The sequence below is a fragment of the Leucopleurus acutus genome (genome assembly GCF_964270905.1).
Source record: "Leucopleurus acutus genome assembly, chromosome: 16".
Taxonomy (NCBI): domain Eukaryota; kingdom Metazoa; phylum Chordata; class Mammalia; order Artiodactyla; family Delphinidae; genus Leucopleurus; species Leucopleurus acutus.
Window position 1 is genome coordinate 17,559,322 of NC_139158.1, and position 17,848 is coordinate 17,577,169.

General features: G+C 42.7%; 1 protein-coding gene across 2 annotated transcripts in view; it reads left to right on the forward strand.

The window, feature by feature from the left end:
• Nucleotides 1-1,309: 1,309 nt before the first annotated feature.
• The window catches only part of NSMCE1 (NSE1 homolog, SMC5-SMC6 complex component), a 33,015-nt gene continuing 16,476 nt past the window's right edge, over nt 1,310-17,848 (forward strand). The window contains exons 1-2 of one of the 2 annotated variants that reach the window (XM_082856943.1): nt 1,310-1,373; nt 8,711-8,857. In XM_082856943.1, coding sequence (XP_082713069.1) covers nt 8,722-8,857 — 136 coding nt within the window. In that variant the 5' untranslated portion in view covers nt 1,310-1,373; nt 8,711-8,721. Of the gene's footprint in view, nt 1,374-1,527; nt 1,865-8,710; nt 8,858-17,848 lie in introns of those variants that run through there. The other variant, XM_082856944.1, reaches the window with a different exon arrangement.

Genomic DNA, 17,848 nt, shown 5'->3' on the forward strand with positions numbered 1-17,848 from the left:
TTTCAAGAGCTGTCAGATACCCTAGGGTTTTACGTGAAATGCCTCAACTTTAAATATAGGTTATGAATTGAAAGTTTGCCAAAACTGTGCAGAGTAAATAAAACATGGATGGTCTCATTAGGGCTGTTCTTTTCTTATTCGACTGCCCCTAGGACAATTTACAAGGTACTGTATTAGTAATGGACGTTCACATTTATTGAGGATTTACTATGTGCCAGACACACCTCTGAGTGGTTTGCATGTATTAACTCATTCAATCTTCACAACAATCCTATCAACAAAGTGCTATTATTATCCTGCTTTATAGAGGCAGCAAACTGAGGCAGAGAGCTTCAGTACTTTGCCCTGGGTCTCAGAGATTCTGAGTTTAAGAACCAGGTTTGAAGTCCAGACAGTCCAGCTCCAGAGCTCAAGTTTTTAACCACAGTACTCTGCTGGTTTCCTCCCGCAGTAGATGAGAAAACTGAGGTCCAGAGAGACTGAGAAGTTGCCCAAGACCACAGGAGTGGTAACCGGCCAAGTAGGGACTTGAAGATATCATCACAGGGATTGACACTTGCACTTTCTACTGGTCTATAATTAGTTACCTGTTACCTGTTGCCCCTGCTAGACTGCACGACCAGCTCTCAGACCAGGGACTGGAATACAAACGTTTGCAAAATGAGTGCCCTGGAGACGCAAAACAGTCCATTCACCTTTGTTAATAACTTCATTTACTTCTCACAACAATGCCCAGGTAGGACAGTAGCTAACATTTAATCAGCACTTCCATGTGCCATTATCTCTTAAAACCTCACAAACACACTATTTCATAGGGACTGTTATTATCCCTACTAGACAGAAGAAGAACCTGAGGCTCAGTGCAGCTCCATGACTTGCCCAAGATCTGGCAACTAGTAAGTGACAGTCAGGATTCTAGCGCACGCTGTAAGACAACAGAGGCCTCTTTCTTGACCATGAGGCCACACTGTCAGTTCTACAGATGGAAAAACTGAGGCCCGGACGGGGCACTAACTTGTGCCCACGGAATCGCGCCCATTGAAGAGGGCATACTGCATTCTTGCTCCTCCCCCTTTTGGGCCGCGGAGTGCCACTGCGGAGCGGGAGGCGGAGGACGAGAAGCGGAAGCCCTTTCCTGTAAGGTACCGAGAGCCGCTTAGATGCGCTAACTCCCGCCCTCACGGACGGATCCCGCGATTCCAAGGCAACGGCGCGGGCTGGAGAACAGGAAGTGAGTCACCCGGTGGGAGGGACAAATCTGCTACAGTCACCAATGGGAGCGCCGCGTCCGCGTTAGCCCCGCCCCGAGGGAGGGGCCGAGCCCGCCTTTTCGCCTTCGCCGCCGGCAGTGTGGGCTGTGCTTGAGCGCTGTGGTGGGTAATCGGGGCGCGGGGGCGCGAGGCTGACAGGGAAGGAGGAGTGTCGCTCAGGAAGGCGAGGGGCGGACGGCCGGTGGGGGTCAGGCCCCGGGGGTCGGTCCGCGTGCTGTGTCACAGTGTGGCTCCGAGGCCCGGGGACTGGGGCTTCTCAATTCCTGATGGGGAAACTGAGGCCCCGTGAGGGGCGGCAGAGCTAGGTAGACCGGAAGCTCGTCCATCACACGCAGACATTTTAAAAACGTAATATGAGGTGAAAAAATACTTTAAATCATAATATTAGTTGAAAAAGCAAAATACAAAATTCTGTCTAAACTGAATATGTAAAATAGGGCCTTCACTGACCACCCTCTTAGTCTCGCCGGCCTCTGTGCTTCCCCTCTATTTTGGGTACAGAACTTCTTACTTTGTACAAGTCCACAGCCCCTTATTTTAAAGCCCTGAGGCTGGATGTGTTCAGAATCCCGAATTTCTCGGATTTTCGAAAGGTAATATGGCGCATATATTATATGTTCTGTCGTATCTTCAGCGGGGTCTGGGGCAATGTCTTGTGATCAAATACATTACTTTTCTCACAGCTAAATATGTGCATATTTACGCGAAAGGGGTAAACAACAACCATAAATAGTCTCACCTTAGGTCAGGTCAGGTTTTGAAACTTAAAAGATTAGTTTTGAGATCTTTCGAGATTTGAAAATTGCAGATAAGGGACCTGGATCATAATTTTATCGTTCACTCATGTTTCTCACTAATTCGGACTGAGGCTGCCACAGTTCCTCACCCTGCTTTTGTATGGTCACTTCCCTGTCTCCATCACTAACGCTGTGTCGCCTTGTGCCCTCTCAGCCTCAGTTTCCTCATCTGTAAAATGGGGTCAGTAATGCTTTCCTCATAAGGTTCTGGGGAGGATGAAATGAGACTGTGGATGTGGAACATTAATACTGTGTCTAGCACTTGGCACAGATAGTTATGTTTGAGATTTGCTTATTCCACAAACATTTCTATTTTTAAATTATTTGAATGGTGATACACCCCCCCTTTCATAGAGACTACTGACTTCTCTGCATAAACAAGCCTATATGTATCTTTCACCCTCATTTTCTCACCCCTTTCCCCCAAATTATAGCATTGTATACTGTTCTATACCTCCTTCTTATAATATTTATTTTGGCTGTTCCTTAACATACTTATATAATTTTCTTTTTTTTATTAAGATAAGTTACCCACCTATAAAAATGTGTGATATAAGTTTGAAGAACAAAAGTACAGTGAACACCATCCACACACCACCAAGTTAAGAAATAGTACATTGTCATATCCTCAAAGCCGCCACTGAATCATTTTCTTCCCTCCCTACAGATAACTACTGCCCTAAGTATTGTGTTATCATTCCCTTGTTTTTCCTTGTACTTTTTAGTATCTATGTATCGCTCATGAATGCAGTGTACGGTTTTGCTAGTTTTTAGATTTTATATAAATGGGATCCAAATATATATTTTGTGTGACTTGAGTTTTGCACATAACATTACATTTATGAGATGCATCCATGTTACTATGAGTAGCTCTACTTCATTGCTGTTTTGAATTCCATGGTATGATTAGAAAGGCTTTATGTAGGTGTTCTTCAGTTGACTGGCACTTACACTGTTGCCAGATTTTTGCTATTACATCATGCTTCATAAACATACTTCCTGGGGTAAATGTGGAAGTTTCTGTAAGGTATATACCTAATAGTAGATTTCTGGGGATATCAGATTTTTAGTGATATCAAATCAATGTCTGAAGTGGTTATAAGGGCTTATACTCTACCAGCAGTGGATGAAAGTTTCAGCCTCAGCCATTCTTAAGAATTTATGCCTTTCTGGTGACGGGTAAGATATTAATCACTATGGTTTTAATACTCATTTGCCTGATGACATTGAACATTTCTTTATGTATTTATTAGTCATTTGTGCATTCTTTTCATAAATTTTCTCTTGCTCATTTTTCTCTTACATTGCCTTCCCCTTACTGATTTGTAAGATTTCTTTATATATTCTGAATCTTTTGTGTGTGGCTTAAATGTGTTTCAGATACCTTCCAGTTTGAGCTTGTCTTTTGTCTCTCTGTCTCTGTCTCTCTCTCCCCCACTTTCTGTATTTTTGATGAACAGAAGTTCTTAATTTTAACAAATCGGATTTATCAGTATATTCTTTTATGGTTTGTACTTTTCATATCTTTTAAAGAAATTCTGCTTTCCCTACCTTTGGGTCATAAGGATATACTCCTATATTGTTGTCTAAAAGTTTTATTGTGTTTCCTTTCTTATGACCTTAATCCTCAAGAATTGAGTTTTGTGCATAATGTGAAGGAAGGGTCTAGTTTTATTTTTTTTCACATATGAATAATGGGTTGTTCTGGCACCTTTCATTGAAAAGTCTGCTTTGATCTGGAGTTCCATTTCTTCAACATACCAAGTATCCATATATGTATACATTTCTATTTCTTTTTTTTTTTTTTGTGGTATGCGGGGCCCCATTTCTATTTCTTAGTTGTCTATTCTGTTCCATTGGCCTTATTTGTCCATTTCTGTACCATTATCACCCATTATTCATTACTCTACCTGTATAATAAGTCATGGTACCTGGTAGGACAAGTCCTCTTGCCTTTATCTTCTCTAAGAATGTCTTTGCTGCTTTGCCTTTACATTTTCTATGTAAATTTTAGAACCATCTTGTCAAGTCACACACAGACATGTACACAAAGCCTGTGAGGATTTTGATTGGAATTGTATTGATTCAATTGCATTGGATCAGTTTGGATTTTAAAGTGATTGCTTTGAACATTTCATCCTTAAGTGTTATGTGTGCTGTGGGTTTTTGTAGAAGTTTCCTTCTATTCCAAGTTTGTTAAAGAATTTTTAGTATGAACAAATGTTGGATTTTATCAACTATATTTTCTGCATCTATTAAGATGATTGTATGCTTTTTCTCCTTTCTATTAATGTGGTGGCTCACACTGATTGGTTTTTCTCTCCCGCCACAGCTTTATTGAGATATTATTGACATATGACATTTTTTTTTTTAACATCTTTTTTTTTTTTTTGCGGTACGCGGGCCTCTTACTGCCGTGGCCTCTCCCGCCGCGGAGCACAGGCTCCGGACGCGCCGGCCCAGCGGCCACGGCCCACGGGCCCAGCTGCTCCGCGGCACGTGGGATCCCCCCGGACCGGGGCACTAACCCGTGTCCCCTGCATAGGCAGGCGGACTCCCAACCACTGCGCCACCAGGGAAGCCCTTTTTAACATCTTTATTGGCGTGTAATTGCTTTACAATGGTGTGTTAGTTTCTGCTTTATAACAGAGTGAATCTGTTATACATATACATATATCCCCATATCCCCTCCCTCTTACGTCTCCCTCCCACCCTCTCTATCCCACCCCTCTAGGTGGTCACAAAGCACTGAGCTCATCTCCCTGTGCTATGCAGCTGCTTCCCACTAGCTATCTATTTTACATTTGGTAGTGTATGTATGTACATGCCATTCTCTCACTTTCTCCCAGCTTACCCTTCCCCCTCCCCTTGTCCTCAAGTCCATTCTCTAGTATTCCCATCTTGCCCCTAGGTTCTTCATAACCATTTTTTTGTTTGTTTTTTAGATTCCATATATATGTGTTAGCATACGGTATTTGTTTTTCTCTTTCTGACTTACTTCACTCTGTATGACAGACTCTAGGTCCATCCTGCTCACTGTAAATAACTCAATTTTGTTTCTTTTTATGACATTTGATGGACTTTCAGATGTTTAACCTTTGCTGGGATAAACCACACGATCACAATATATTGTCCTTTTTATATTGCTAGGTTCGGTATGTTAACATTTTTGCTTTGTTCATGAAAGATAACGGATTTTCATTTTACCTTCTTTTGCAGTCTTTATTAGGTTTCAGTGCCCAACTTATGTCAGCTTCATCAGATGCTTTGGGGATGGTTTGTTCTTTTTTTGGCTCTGGGATAGTTTATGTAACATTTGAAATGATTTGTTTCTAGAATGTTTGATAGGATTTCTTGATAAATCCATTGGGACCTGAAGTGTTCTTTGTGGGAAGATAAATTTCCCATAAAATGTCTTGAATGGTTGTGAAATTGTTTAGGTTTTTAAATTATCTTTAGTCAGTTTTGAATGAATTTCCTATGACTTTGTACATATTTAAAATACAGCTTATTTTAAGTTGTCTATAATATCTTTTTAAAATGTTTGTGTCTGCAATTAGTTACCCTTTTTCATTCCAAATATTATTTATTTATAAGTTTTCTGTCGGAAAATCTTGTCAGAGGTTTGTCACTTTTACTAAGTGCCTTCAAAGAATAATTTTGGTTTTATTGATCTTTTCAGCTATGCACTTATTTTCTATTTCATTAATTTCTGGTCTTTATTATTTTCTTTCTTTAGCATTCTTTGGATTTAATTTGCTGTTATTATTTTTATAGCTTCAGATGGATGTCTAACTCACTAATTTTCACGCCTCCCCCCCCCCAAAATATATATTTATATATAAACATTTAAGGCTATTAATTTCTCTCTACTGTTTTAGTTGCCTCCCACCAATTTCTATGTGTAATATTTTATTTTCACTTCAAAATATTTTCTGATTTCCATTAACAATTCCTCTTTGATAAAGGATTAAGAGTGTGTTTCTTAAATTTTAAACAGTTTTTCTACTTTTCTTTCTGTTTTCTGCTTCCCACCTTTATTGCATTGCAGTCAGAGAACATGTTCTGTATGAGACCAGTCTTTTACAGTTCGCTAAGACTTGCTTTCTGACCCATATGTGGCAATTTGCAAAATTGTTCCAGGCAGGTATGCTTGAAGATTGTGTATTCTGTAGCTGTTGAGTACAATGTTTTATACATGTCCATCAGATTAAGTTTTTTGTTGTGTTTTACAAATCTTCTCTCTACACACATTTTTTTGTTCATTTATCAATGATGGAGAGGGATATCTTAGAATCTCCCACTATGGTTATGGATTTGTATGTTTATTTTTGTAGGTCTGTTAACTGTTTTGAGGTTCTGTTATTTTGTGCTTAAATATTTAAAATTGTTATGGCTTCTTTGGGACTGAACCTTCTTATCATTTTATGGGGACCATCCTTATCTCTAGTAATGCTTTCTGCCTTTGTCTATTTTGTGTCATATTGATATAGCCACATCAGCTGTCTTTTGGTTAGTTCACAGAGTGTATATTTTCCTATCCTTTTACTGTAAATTTTTTGGCATTCTTATGTTTTAGAAGTAACTTCTATGTCATATAGCTAGGTTTTATTAATTATTCAATTTGACAAGTTTTTGATCTGGTTTAACAGCCTGGCTCTGTCATCTACTTAAAGACCCTTAGTTTGGAAAGCCTGAATCTCCAGAGGTTCTAGGGTAAAAGTCCAAATTCCTCAGCCCAGCGTATTCTGTTCTTGTGTCTGGAACAATCACTGGCAAATAAGGGGTACTCAATACCTAAAAATAGAATGGATGAATGAAGGTACCTGATCCTAGTGACAGGAAATAGACTTGGCAGGACTTGGGGACTGGCTGGATCTAGTCAGCCTCAGAGGAGAGGATGATCAGGGTTTGATGCTCAGGTCTGTGGTGTCTGTATGTCTGCGTGGACTGTAACACCCAAACCAGATGATTCTCGAAGAGGACTCAGAGGGAGGAAGGGGTTGAGGAAGGAGGAGATGAGTCTGGTTTAGGATTGGTTGAGGTTGAGATGCTGGTGAGATATTCTCGAGGAGAGCTAGCAGGCAGTCAGAGAAACCGGTCATGAGATGGTGCATCTTCCCAGCTCTGAGGCCCAGCTGATGATGCCATTTAAAAAGAGCAGTAACTAGCCTTTTTGCGTATCTCCTAGAGCTAGTTCTTGGCAAATCCTTGGTAGTCATATCTCATTTAAACTGCATTTTATTCTTTAAAGATTGTATTATCCCCATTTTATAGAAGAAAAGACTGAGATTAAGCATATTAGCTAAAAATGTGTCTGTGTTATATTTGCTTAAGGTAACAGCGACTTTCTTATAAGATCATGGCATCACCTGAAGTGGATGTTAAAACCTCAGAATTTCAAGCCCCTCTGCAGTCAGAACCTCCAGAAAAGACCTGGGGGTCTGCATTTTTAATACGCAGGTTAGGTGATTCTTAAGATCAGGCGGGTCTGGCAGGCACAGGTCTCAAAGCTACCTGTCTAGTTCTCGCCCTCAGGTCTTAGCTGCTGCACTGCGCCACCTCTCTGTGGCAGGGGCAGGCTTTTTTTTTTTTTTTTTTTTTTTGCGGTACGCGGGCCTCTCACTGTTGTGGCCTCTCCCGCTGCGGAGCACAGGCTCCGGACGCGCAGGCTCAGCGGCCATGGCTCACGGGCCCAGCCGCTCCACGGCATGTGGAATCTTCCCGGACCGGGGCACGAACCCGCGTCCGCTGCATCGGCAGGCGGACTCTCAACCACTGTGCCACCAGGGAAGCCTGGGGAAGGCTTTTTGATCAGGGCTTGTGCAGTCCTTTTATCAGCTCTGATCTTTGTGGAAAGTTAGTGTTTTAGTAGAGAGCAGGAGATGTTGAAAAACACCTTGCAGTCCTAGCATGACAGTTGTTTTATTAGTGGTTTGGGAAAGGAGAAGGAAACTAGCATTTATTAAGTGTTTACTAGTAGTTCTCTAAGCAGTGAAAGTTATTCTGATTTTATAGTGAGAAATGGGGCCTCAGCTAAATTTATCCCAGGCCATAGATCTGGTAGGAGGCTGAGACAAGTTTCAGACCCAGAAGTGTCTACTAGTAAAAATAGCTCAAATTTTTTTTTAGTGTCTAGTCTGTTACCAGGCTCTTATATGTATTTTTTTATTGAGGTATAGTTGATACACAATATTATGTAAGTTTCAGGTGTACAACAGAGTGATTCACAATTTTTAAAGGTTATACTCCACTTATAGTGTTATAGGCTTTTATGTGTATTTACTCATTTAATCCTCATAGTAATTCTAGTGAAGACGTTTCTATCACTATTCTCACTTAACAAATCAGAAACTGAAGCACGTGGAGGTTAAGTGTCCCCGTTTCACACACCTCCGTGGTGGAGCGGCCTGTGAATCCAGGCTTTCTGGCTGCTTCCAGAGTCCATACTTCTCACCACTGCCCAGTACTAATTTGCCTCACCCCTGACTCGTGTCCTTTTCATCTTTGTACTATTCAGCGTGATGAACTAGATTTTAAAAACCATAACAAACTTTCATCTGTTAATGTAAATTGGAACGGACCGTGGAACGTTGCTTTTGGTGCTCAGACATGACTGGATTGCCTTTGCTTCTTTTTTAGTTCCTCCATCCATGCAGGGCAGCACGAGGAGAATGGGCGTCATGACTGATGTCCACCGGCGGTTCCTGCAGCTGCTGATGACTCACGGCGTGCTGGAGGAGTGGGACGTCCAGCGCTTGCAGAAGCACTGCTATAAGGTCCATGACCGTGAGTATCGTTTCCCTGTTCCCAGGCTGCTCTGCCACCGTGTGATCAGGGACTAGTGACACTGGACTAACACCATGTACCCAGTCAACCAATACTGCCGACCTGGGCGTTCAAGTCTCTCACCATCTCATGCCAGCCCACCTTTCTCATCTCATCTTCAACTTTTTATTTTTTTAAAGTAAATCTGAAATTTAGCCCAGTGGCTAAGAACTTGGACTCTGAAGCTGGATAGTCATGGTTCACACCAAAGCTCTAGCACCTTCTCCAGTCCAAGTTGCTTCATCTCTATAATGAGGATAATCATTTGTACTTCATACCTGGGGTGGTTCAGAGGATTAAGAGACATAATACATACAAAACACCTGGCACGGAAGGTGCTGCATTGGCTATTGATAGGAAGAGGGCACCTTAGCACAGGGGTGAAGGGCACAGCCTTGGACTTGGCCAGATCGGTGAAGTGCCATCCCTGCCCTGTGCCAGCTGTGGGCATTGGGAGCATCTTCTCAGTGGGTTGTCGGGAGGGGTAAGTAAGATAACACATGCGGAGCACTTAGAGACAGGACCTGGTTTCAATAACTGGAGGTAGCAGTAGAAGCAAGAGGATCCATTTTGATAGATCAGTGAAATCAATGTTGGTAGATCTTACTGACTGAGTGTCAGTATGGGTAGATCTTGTTGAGTGAAAAAGAAAGTTGATAAATTATACCTATTGTATGATGTCATTGTGCTAAGTGTTTTTGTAAAACTTCACGATCTTTATTGTTCATGAATGCATACATCTGTGTGTAAAAATATAAAAGTGGATTCTAGAAGGATGTGCAGTACACCATAAGTGTGCTTGCCTTTGGGGAGAGGAGGCGTGGGATCGTTTTGTCACTAGAAATCAAAGGATACTTCATCATTACCCTGTTTTGTTCTTTTATTAAAAAAAAGACAAACATGGCATTGTCAGCATAGTCTAATGGTTGTCCTTCTGACTGATTAACAGGAATTTAAGTATTTGTTTTTTATTCTATGTTTTTGTCTTTCTGTATTTTTAATTTTCAAAAGAAGTAGTCAGCTAAGTCGAGAGGGGTGGGGAAAGGTGTGGGAGGGGCCCTGGGTGCACCGGTGAAGGGACCCAAGACGAGGTGACACATTTCGAGAACTGCAGTCTGTGGCCTGACAGAGGCAGAAGCCAGATCCCTAGGAGCTGAGGGGGGAGGGCAGTAAGAGGGTAGACAGTGAGGAGAGAAGCAGTATCTTCCTGATGTGCAGAAGAAGGAAGACTTAAGCGGGTGGCATGTAGAGAAGAGGCAGGGTTTGAAGCGGCTGCTCCAGTGAGGTGTTCACGGGAAATTCTGGGAGCTGGATGGCGCGCATCAACAAATTAAAAGCGTGGAGGGGCCCTACAGTAAGGAATCCTTTTAAACTCTGTTTAATCTTCTGTCTCCAAACTTAATTGACCTACAAACCTTGGGAAACTCTGGACAAGAACATATGCCGTGTGGGAAGAGAACAGGTTCTTGTGGTACGTAGGTTTACAGGTTATGAAGAACTCATAATTGTACACCATAGTAATGGTTTTTTTTTTTTAATTTAATTCTGTGGATATTGCAGACTTCTAGAAGGATTTGAAGCAGGAGAGTGACATAATTATTGCTGTGTTTGAGACTCTCCTTCTGGTGAAAATATGTTTGCTCTAACTGCCTGTACTGTGGTGGATTGGGGTCTTTGGTGAGAGCCTCCTTTATGGAAAGGGAATATTACATCTGTCAAGCTACCTTCTCTTGCTCTTTAAAAAAACACAGCAGGACTTTAAACTTGGCCCTCAATGTCCTTTAGTGATGGGCAGAATCATGCTTTTCTTAATTTTACCTACGTGACAGTTCCTTTTCCCTTTTAGTTTCTCATCTGAGTCCTGAGTGTGAGCTTTATTGTTGAGGGGAAGTTTCAGAGCTCACTGGAAGGAGCTGTATGATGCCTGGGCACTAAGAATGAAAGTGGTTTTGCCTTTATTTGACCTTTAAAGTTGTCATGACCTAATTTAGGAAAGTCCTGTAAAATGTGTCTAGGAATTGATTTATTCTTCACACTTTATGTACCATTTCTGTGCATCAAGATATGGTTATGGCTAGGGTAGTCAGGATAGAACTATAGGTGTTTTCTCCCATCGTTCATTAAAAAAAAAAGAGAGAGAGAGAAAAGCTTGTTTCCAAGTGTTAATGTTATTTGAGAGCTTTTTAAACTGAGGGATGATGGAATGAAATTATCTAAAATTAAGTAAAAACTTGTAAGACCAATATTATTAATCTCCTATCTTTTGAAGAGATTCCTAGGAAATTCCCCTTTTACCAACTAGAAAAATATTTAGGTTCCCGGAGAATGATGAAACAAAGGAGTATTTGAAACTGCAAGTTTCAGTTTCCCAGAGCATTTGTCCCTTTTGTCAAAGCACTTCCTATTCTGGGCTCTTGCTTGGGCTCTCCTTTTACTGTCATTAGGGGAAGACCAACTTCCCACATCTCTGGCTAGTGAAGAATTTCAATTTTTTTCTGATCTCCTGGTATAAAGCCTTGGCCTTTCTTCCTGGCATTGGAGCACCTTAGATTTTGAACCAGGGCTTGTGTACAAGCATGTGGCCATCCAGCACCATTTCCTGAGACTCTCCAGTGGGCCAGGCCTCTGTGCAAGAGATAAACTTGACACAGAGATAAACTTTTGCTTCGCCTTGGGTTTCGTGAGTCAGACCTGGAATCAGACATGGAATCAGACGATTCCAGTATAAGCCCCCTTGATGGGAGTAAGTACAGGAGGCCTGGGGAGTGGTGGTTAAGAAGACTTGGATTTGAGGATTTCCACTTTAGACCAAGATAGGGTAACAGGGACTAATTTACCTTCCTGTCTGAAACAATCAAAAAATGGACAAAAACATGCAACACCGGTCATTAGTCAGTGAAGGACAGTGATCTCTTGAGAGGTAGGCATGAGGGTTTTTCCCTCTTGACACCAAATATGCATTTTTTTTTCCCAGCACTACCTCCCCAGTTCTCTGAACACCAACTTGAGTGTCCAAGAACTCAGTTCAGTTCTGACACTACCTACCTGGAGTTAGAGTCAGATCCCACCAGTGAGGGGCTTAGTCCCACAAGACTGCCCCTACTTACGATGCCAGTCTCAAGTCCTGGGCCACCCATACTTCTGACTGGCTATAAATCAGGGTTCTCATGATGCCCTCCTCAGGTTCAATACATTGGTAGAATGGCTCATGGAACTCAGGAAGACACTTCACTTGCATTTGCTGGTTTACTATAAAGGATACAACTCAAGAACAGCCATATGGATAAGATGCATGGGGCAGGGGTGGTTTGGAGCCTCCGTGCCCTCTCTGGGTGTTCTGCCCTCCTAGCACCTGGATGTGTTCACCATCCCGGAAGCTCTCCAGATCTCAACATTTAGGGATTTTTTTAATGGGGGTTTTATCACGTAGTCATGATTGATTAAATCATTGGCCGTTGGTGATTAGCTCAGTCTCCTCTGCCCAGAGTTGTGGGATGGGGCCGAAAGTTCCAGGCATGTAATCAAGGCTTGGTCTTTCTGGCAGCCAGCCCCCATCCTGAAGTTGTTTAGGGACCTGCCAAGAGTCATCTCATTAGAACAAAAGACATGCCTATCACCTTATCACTTAGGAAATTTCAAGTGTTTTAGGAGCTCTGTGCCAGGAACCAGGGACAAAGAGCAAGTATCTTTCTTTCTTTCTTTTTTTTTTTAACATCTTTATTGGGGTATAATTGCTTTACAATGGTGTGTTAGTTTCTGCTTTATAACAAAGTGAATCAGCTATACATATGTCCCCATATCGCCTCCCTCTTGCGTCTCCCTCCCTCCCACCTGCAAATATCTTTCTTATACCACAGGGAGAATTGGGTTGCGCCCTACAGTTGCCTCCGCTCACTGCTGTGAGAGCACTTTCAGACCATGGCACAGGGGAAACCAGGCAGAGCTAGACAGACACTCTGAGTTGAGATGGAGCTGAGAGTTCAAGGAGATGAAAGCAGCTAGGGTTTGTAGGACAGAGAACTGTACTGGAGAAGAGAGATGCACAGAGAGAAAAGTAGAGATCTATAGAGTGCCCCTCCACCCCCATCAAGGATCCAGCTGAGAACTGATCAGCACGGGAACTACCTGAGGCTGAGGAAAGAACCAGTTGAAAGAAATAATTAGGGAAACAATGTGGCATGTTCACACGGGGCTGGGAATAGTGCCTATTGCAGGCCCAAAGTGGCTTCCCTGGTGAATTCTACCAAACATTCAAGGAAGAAGTAATACCAATTCCACCCTCACTCTTCCAGAAAATTGAAGAGAAGGGAACGCTTCCCAACTCATTCTGTTAGGCTTGCGTTATCCTGATACTAAAACCAAAGACATCGCAAGGAGAGAAGACTAAAGACCAAGATCCCTCATGAATGTAGATGCTAAAATTCTAAACACAGTTTTTGTCAATCTCATTCAGCAATATATAAAAAGGCTGATGTAATATGACCAAGTGGGGTTTACCCCAAGAATGCAGGGTTGGTTTAGCATTTGAAAATCAATCAATGTAATTCACCACATTAACAAACTAAAAAAGCAAAACCATATGATCATCTCAGTAGGTGCAGAAGAAGCATTTGACAAAATCCAACATCTACCCTGGCATGATGAAGCAGAAGTTTCTTACAGAAAATGAAAGCGATCCTCAGGAGCAGGGTGTAAGCAAGATAAACAGGACCTCAGGCATTAGAGCAGGAGAGAGGAATCAACAACTGTCTGCACAGAGTTGAAAAATCCAACATCTATTTCTGATTTAAAAAAAAAAACGGGCTTCCCTGGTGGCGCAGTGGTTGAGAGTCCGCCTGCCGATGCAGGGGACATGGGTTTGTGCCCCGGTCCGGGAAGATCCCACTTGCCACGGAGCGGCTAGGCCTATGAGCCATGGCTGCTGAGGCTGCGCGTCCGGAGCCTGTGCTCCGCAGCGGGAGAGGCCACAACAGTGAGAGGCCTGCGTACCGCAAAAAAAAAAAAAAAAACCCCTCAGCAAGTAGGAAAAGAAGGGAACTTCCTTAACCCAATAAAGGGGATCTATATAAAACTACTGCTAACATATTTAATTGTGAGAAACTGAATACTTTTCCCCTAATATCAGGAGCAAGACAGGAACGTCCATTCTCATCATTTCTGTTCACCATTGTACTAGAGGTTCTAGCCAGTGCACTCAGGCAAGGGAAAAAAAAAAAACCCACATTGGAAAGGAAGACGTAAAAGTGTCTATTCACAGACATGATCATCGTAGAAAATGTGATGGAATCTTTGAAAAAGCTACTAGAACTAATAAGTGGGTTTAGTAAAGTTGCAGGATACAAGATATACAAAAATCAGTTGCATTTCTGTGTGTTAGCAGTGAATCATCAGAAACTGAAAAATTTTTTAAAGCACCATTTATAATAGCATCAAAAATATGAAGTACTTAGGAATAAATCTGACAAAAATTTGTAAGGTCTGTAAACTGAAAACCACAAAATATTGCTGAGAGAAATTAAGGAAGATCTAAATAGATGGAGAGACATGCCATGTTCATGGGCTGGAAAATTCAGTATCGCTAAGATATCAGTTTTCCCCAAATGATACATAGATTCAACTCAGTTTCAGTCAAATTGAAAGCACTAGGTGGCGTTTCAGGGAGGTCTCCTAGGAGCTCTGGTTCTTTATGTCTCAGTGCAGAAAGAATTCAGTGAGAGGCAAAGTGATAGATAGAAGTGATTTATTAGAATAGGACGCTTGTGAGGTTACAAGTAGCGGACGGGCAAGAGGGTGCCGTGTGCCGAGAACTTAGTGGGCCACAGTTTTATAATCAAAGGAAAAGTGGGGAGGGGGTAAAGGCCACCCTCTTCCTCATTCTAGAGTAGACGTCAGGCTTCCATCATCAGCTTCTCCTACAGGTTGGCCAGGGGAGTTTTCTTGTCCCTACTTGGTCAAGCCAGGACTGTCGTGGCACTATGGAAATGAGCAAAAAGGCGGTAACATATGCTAAAAATGCTAAATCATCTCAGGTTTTGGTATAATGTCACCTTTTCCTTATATTTTTGTTTTTAGTACATGCAGAGGAGTGTGTCCTAGGAATCATTAACTTACTGAGTCAGGATACGGGTAGGATGTGGGTCTCATGCCACCATTGTTTTATTGTTTTGGGGTGTGTCTCATACTTCTGTTGCATTGTTTTGTTGCTAAGCAAGTCTGCTTTCTTGAGTCATCATTAACTTCCAGAGGTCGCCAGTACCTTTTTCTTTACTTACAATCCCCTAGCGGGATTAACTGTTTAATTACAGTAAGTCCCCTACATACAAACAAGTTCCATTCCAAGAGCGCGTTCTTAAGTCCAGTTTGTTCATAAGTCCAGCAAAGTTAGCCTAGGTACCCAACTAACACAATCGGCTATATAGTACTGTACTGTAATAGGTTTGTAATACTTTTCACAAAAATAATACATAAAAAACAAACAAAAAATAAAGAAAACATTTATAATCTTACAGTACAGTACCTTGAAAAGTACAGCCGTGCAGTACAACACCTGCCACACAGGCGCTGGCGTTGAGTGAACAGGCAAGAAGAGTTACTGACTGGAGGAGGGAGAGGAGGTGGGAGACGGTAGAGCTGAAGGATCGTCAGCAATAGGAGATGGAGGGCAGGCTGCAGTGTCACTCATGCCTGACGCTGATGGCACAGGGTCTGGTTCCTTGCTGGGTTCAATTCTATCTACCCTCCTGAAAAACTGATCCAGTGATGTCTGGGTAGTAGGTCCTTTTTTCTTGTCATAGATGACACGGTAGCACTGGATTTCATTCTGAACGGCTGTTGAACCTTCGTGTACCGTGAAGTCTGACTCCCAAGAGAGTTGGCAAGTAGTTATGGGAAGATTCATTAGTTCAATTTCCTAAAAACAAAACAAACATGGAAGCCTGAATTTTGAAGCCTTTGAAGGAGGCCCACGTCCCCTTGGAAAGTAGGTATTCCTGATGATGTTGTCGGGGAATGGTGTTGCCCAGCTCGGGGTCTGAGGGGGCCCTGAACCTGAACCTGACTCTGGGTTGGAATGTGTGTCATTGATTATGTGGTTTTACTGGGCAGAAGCAGAAAGTTGCCACAGCCCACAGCTTGATAGCAACGAGTCTTTCAGAGTTACTCGCCTTGTTAAACTATTTTGGGGCTGGTCTTTCTGGTTCTGTTTGGTTGAACAAGTTGGGTTTTAGGGGATCATTGGGTCCAGCCTCCTCGTCTTACAAAGCAGGAAGCAGAAACCCCTGGGAGTCTGGTGTGCTGTGTAGCCCCTTCTCACACAATGACTCTGGGCCCCAGCACTGCCCAGTGCTGCCTTCTGAGTCAGTGCCCGATTCTTTGAGGGCCTGCCTTGCCTGAAGCTCCTAGGGTTTTTAAATTTATTGATTGATTGATTGATTGATTGATTGCGGTACGCGGGCCTCTCACTGTTGTGGCCTCTCCCGTTGCGGAGCACAGGCTCCGGACACGCAGGCTCAGCGGCCATGGCTCACGGGCCCAGCCGCTCTGCGGCATGTGGGATCTTCCCGGACCGGGGCATGAACTTGTGTCCCCTGCATCGGCAGGCGGACTCTCAACCACTGCGCCACCAGGGAAGCCCTAAATTAATTTTTTTAATTTGAAATAGTTCCAAGCTCACAGGAGAGTTGTAAGAATAGTACAAAGAACTTTTTCCCCCCTGAATCATTTAAGAGTAGGTTACCAATCTGAAATTCCATCACCCCTACATTCTTTAGGGTGTGTTTCCTTCTAGCAAAGACATTCTCCTGAATAACCGCAGGATAACCATTAAATCTGACATTAACAGTGATCCATCACTATCATCTAGTCCACAGACCCCATTGGTGTTTCTCCAGTTGTCCCAATATTGTCTTTTTTAGCAAAGGATCCACCCCAGAGTCATGTGTCACATTTAGTTGTCACATACAATTTGTCCTCAGGACAAATTAGGTAGAATATCTGAAATCTTAGATTAAAAAATTAAGACTTAACATTATTTCAGCGAGCAGAATAAGTAATATGACGTTCAGGCAAAACACCAGTGAACTGAAGTGCATGTACCAAAAATAGATTAGGGAACACAGTGTCAGAGGAACATTATGGATGATAGATATTTTCCGTTCTTGTCAAACCTCTCATCTGCCCTCATCCTAGCTTTGTTTTCCTCCTGCGGATTTACATGACCGCATCTGTGCTGTTGTCTCTGCAGGCTTCAGGGCTCAGACTCATCGTTGGGTGGCACGTGTTAGTGGTGAGGCAGTGATGCTGTCCACCTTTCAGTTTAGTATTCTATCCTGTATCTGCAGTCACGTTTATACGCACCTTCTCTTTCCACAGAGGACTCAGCGATGATTAGATGCTGGCTCCAAATAAGTTTTCCTCCTGCTTTTAATGATTTCATTGTCCATTTCTCCCCTTTGGCCGTGATGAACAGTTAATAAGCATACCGCTGTCAGCCTGCTTGCCTTTTCAGTTAATCAAGGGGGATTAGGCTTGTGACCATAACTGAAAAGTGGCATAAAATTAGCATGAAAAGTAACATCTCAAACGCAACTTGATGAATTTTTCAACATACAGAATTTCATAATAGGCAGTTGTGATATGCTCAGACCAGAGTCTTTGGGTTCTGGAAGCTCTGCAGCCACGAGGAAACAAACTCTTGTGGCTTTCACATCTCTGGCTCTTGAAGGACTCACTGTGTCCAAGTTCCAGCCGGCCCTTGATGACTGCGGCGCAGGAACCCAGCGGGGAGATGGTCCCCAGCAGTCCTTCCGGGCCAGTGCAGATCTGCTGAGCCGGGGCCTCTGTGTGCTCCACGCTCTCCCAAAGCGTGGCCTTCATTTGCTCCAGGAAGTGTTTCATACTGGCTCCCAGCCACAAGGGAGGGTGTGTGGGTGTGTGGGAGGGCTGGGAGTGGAT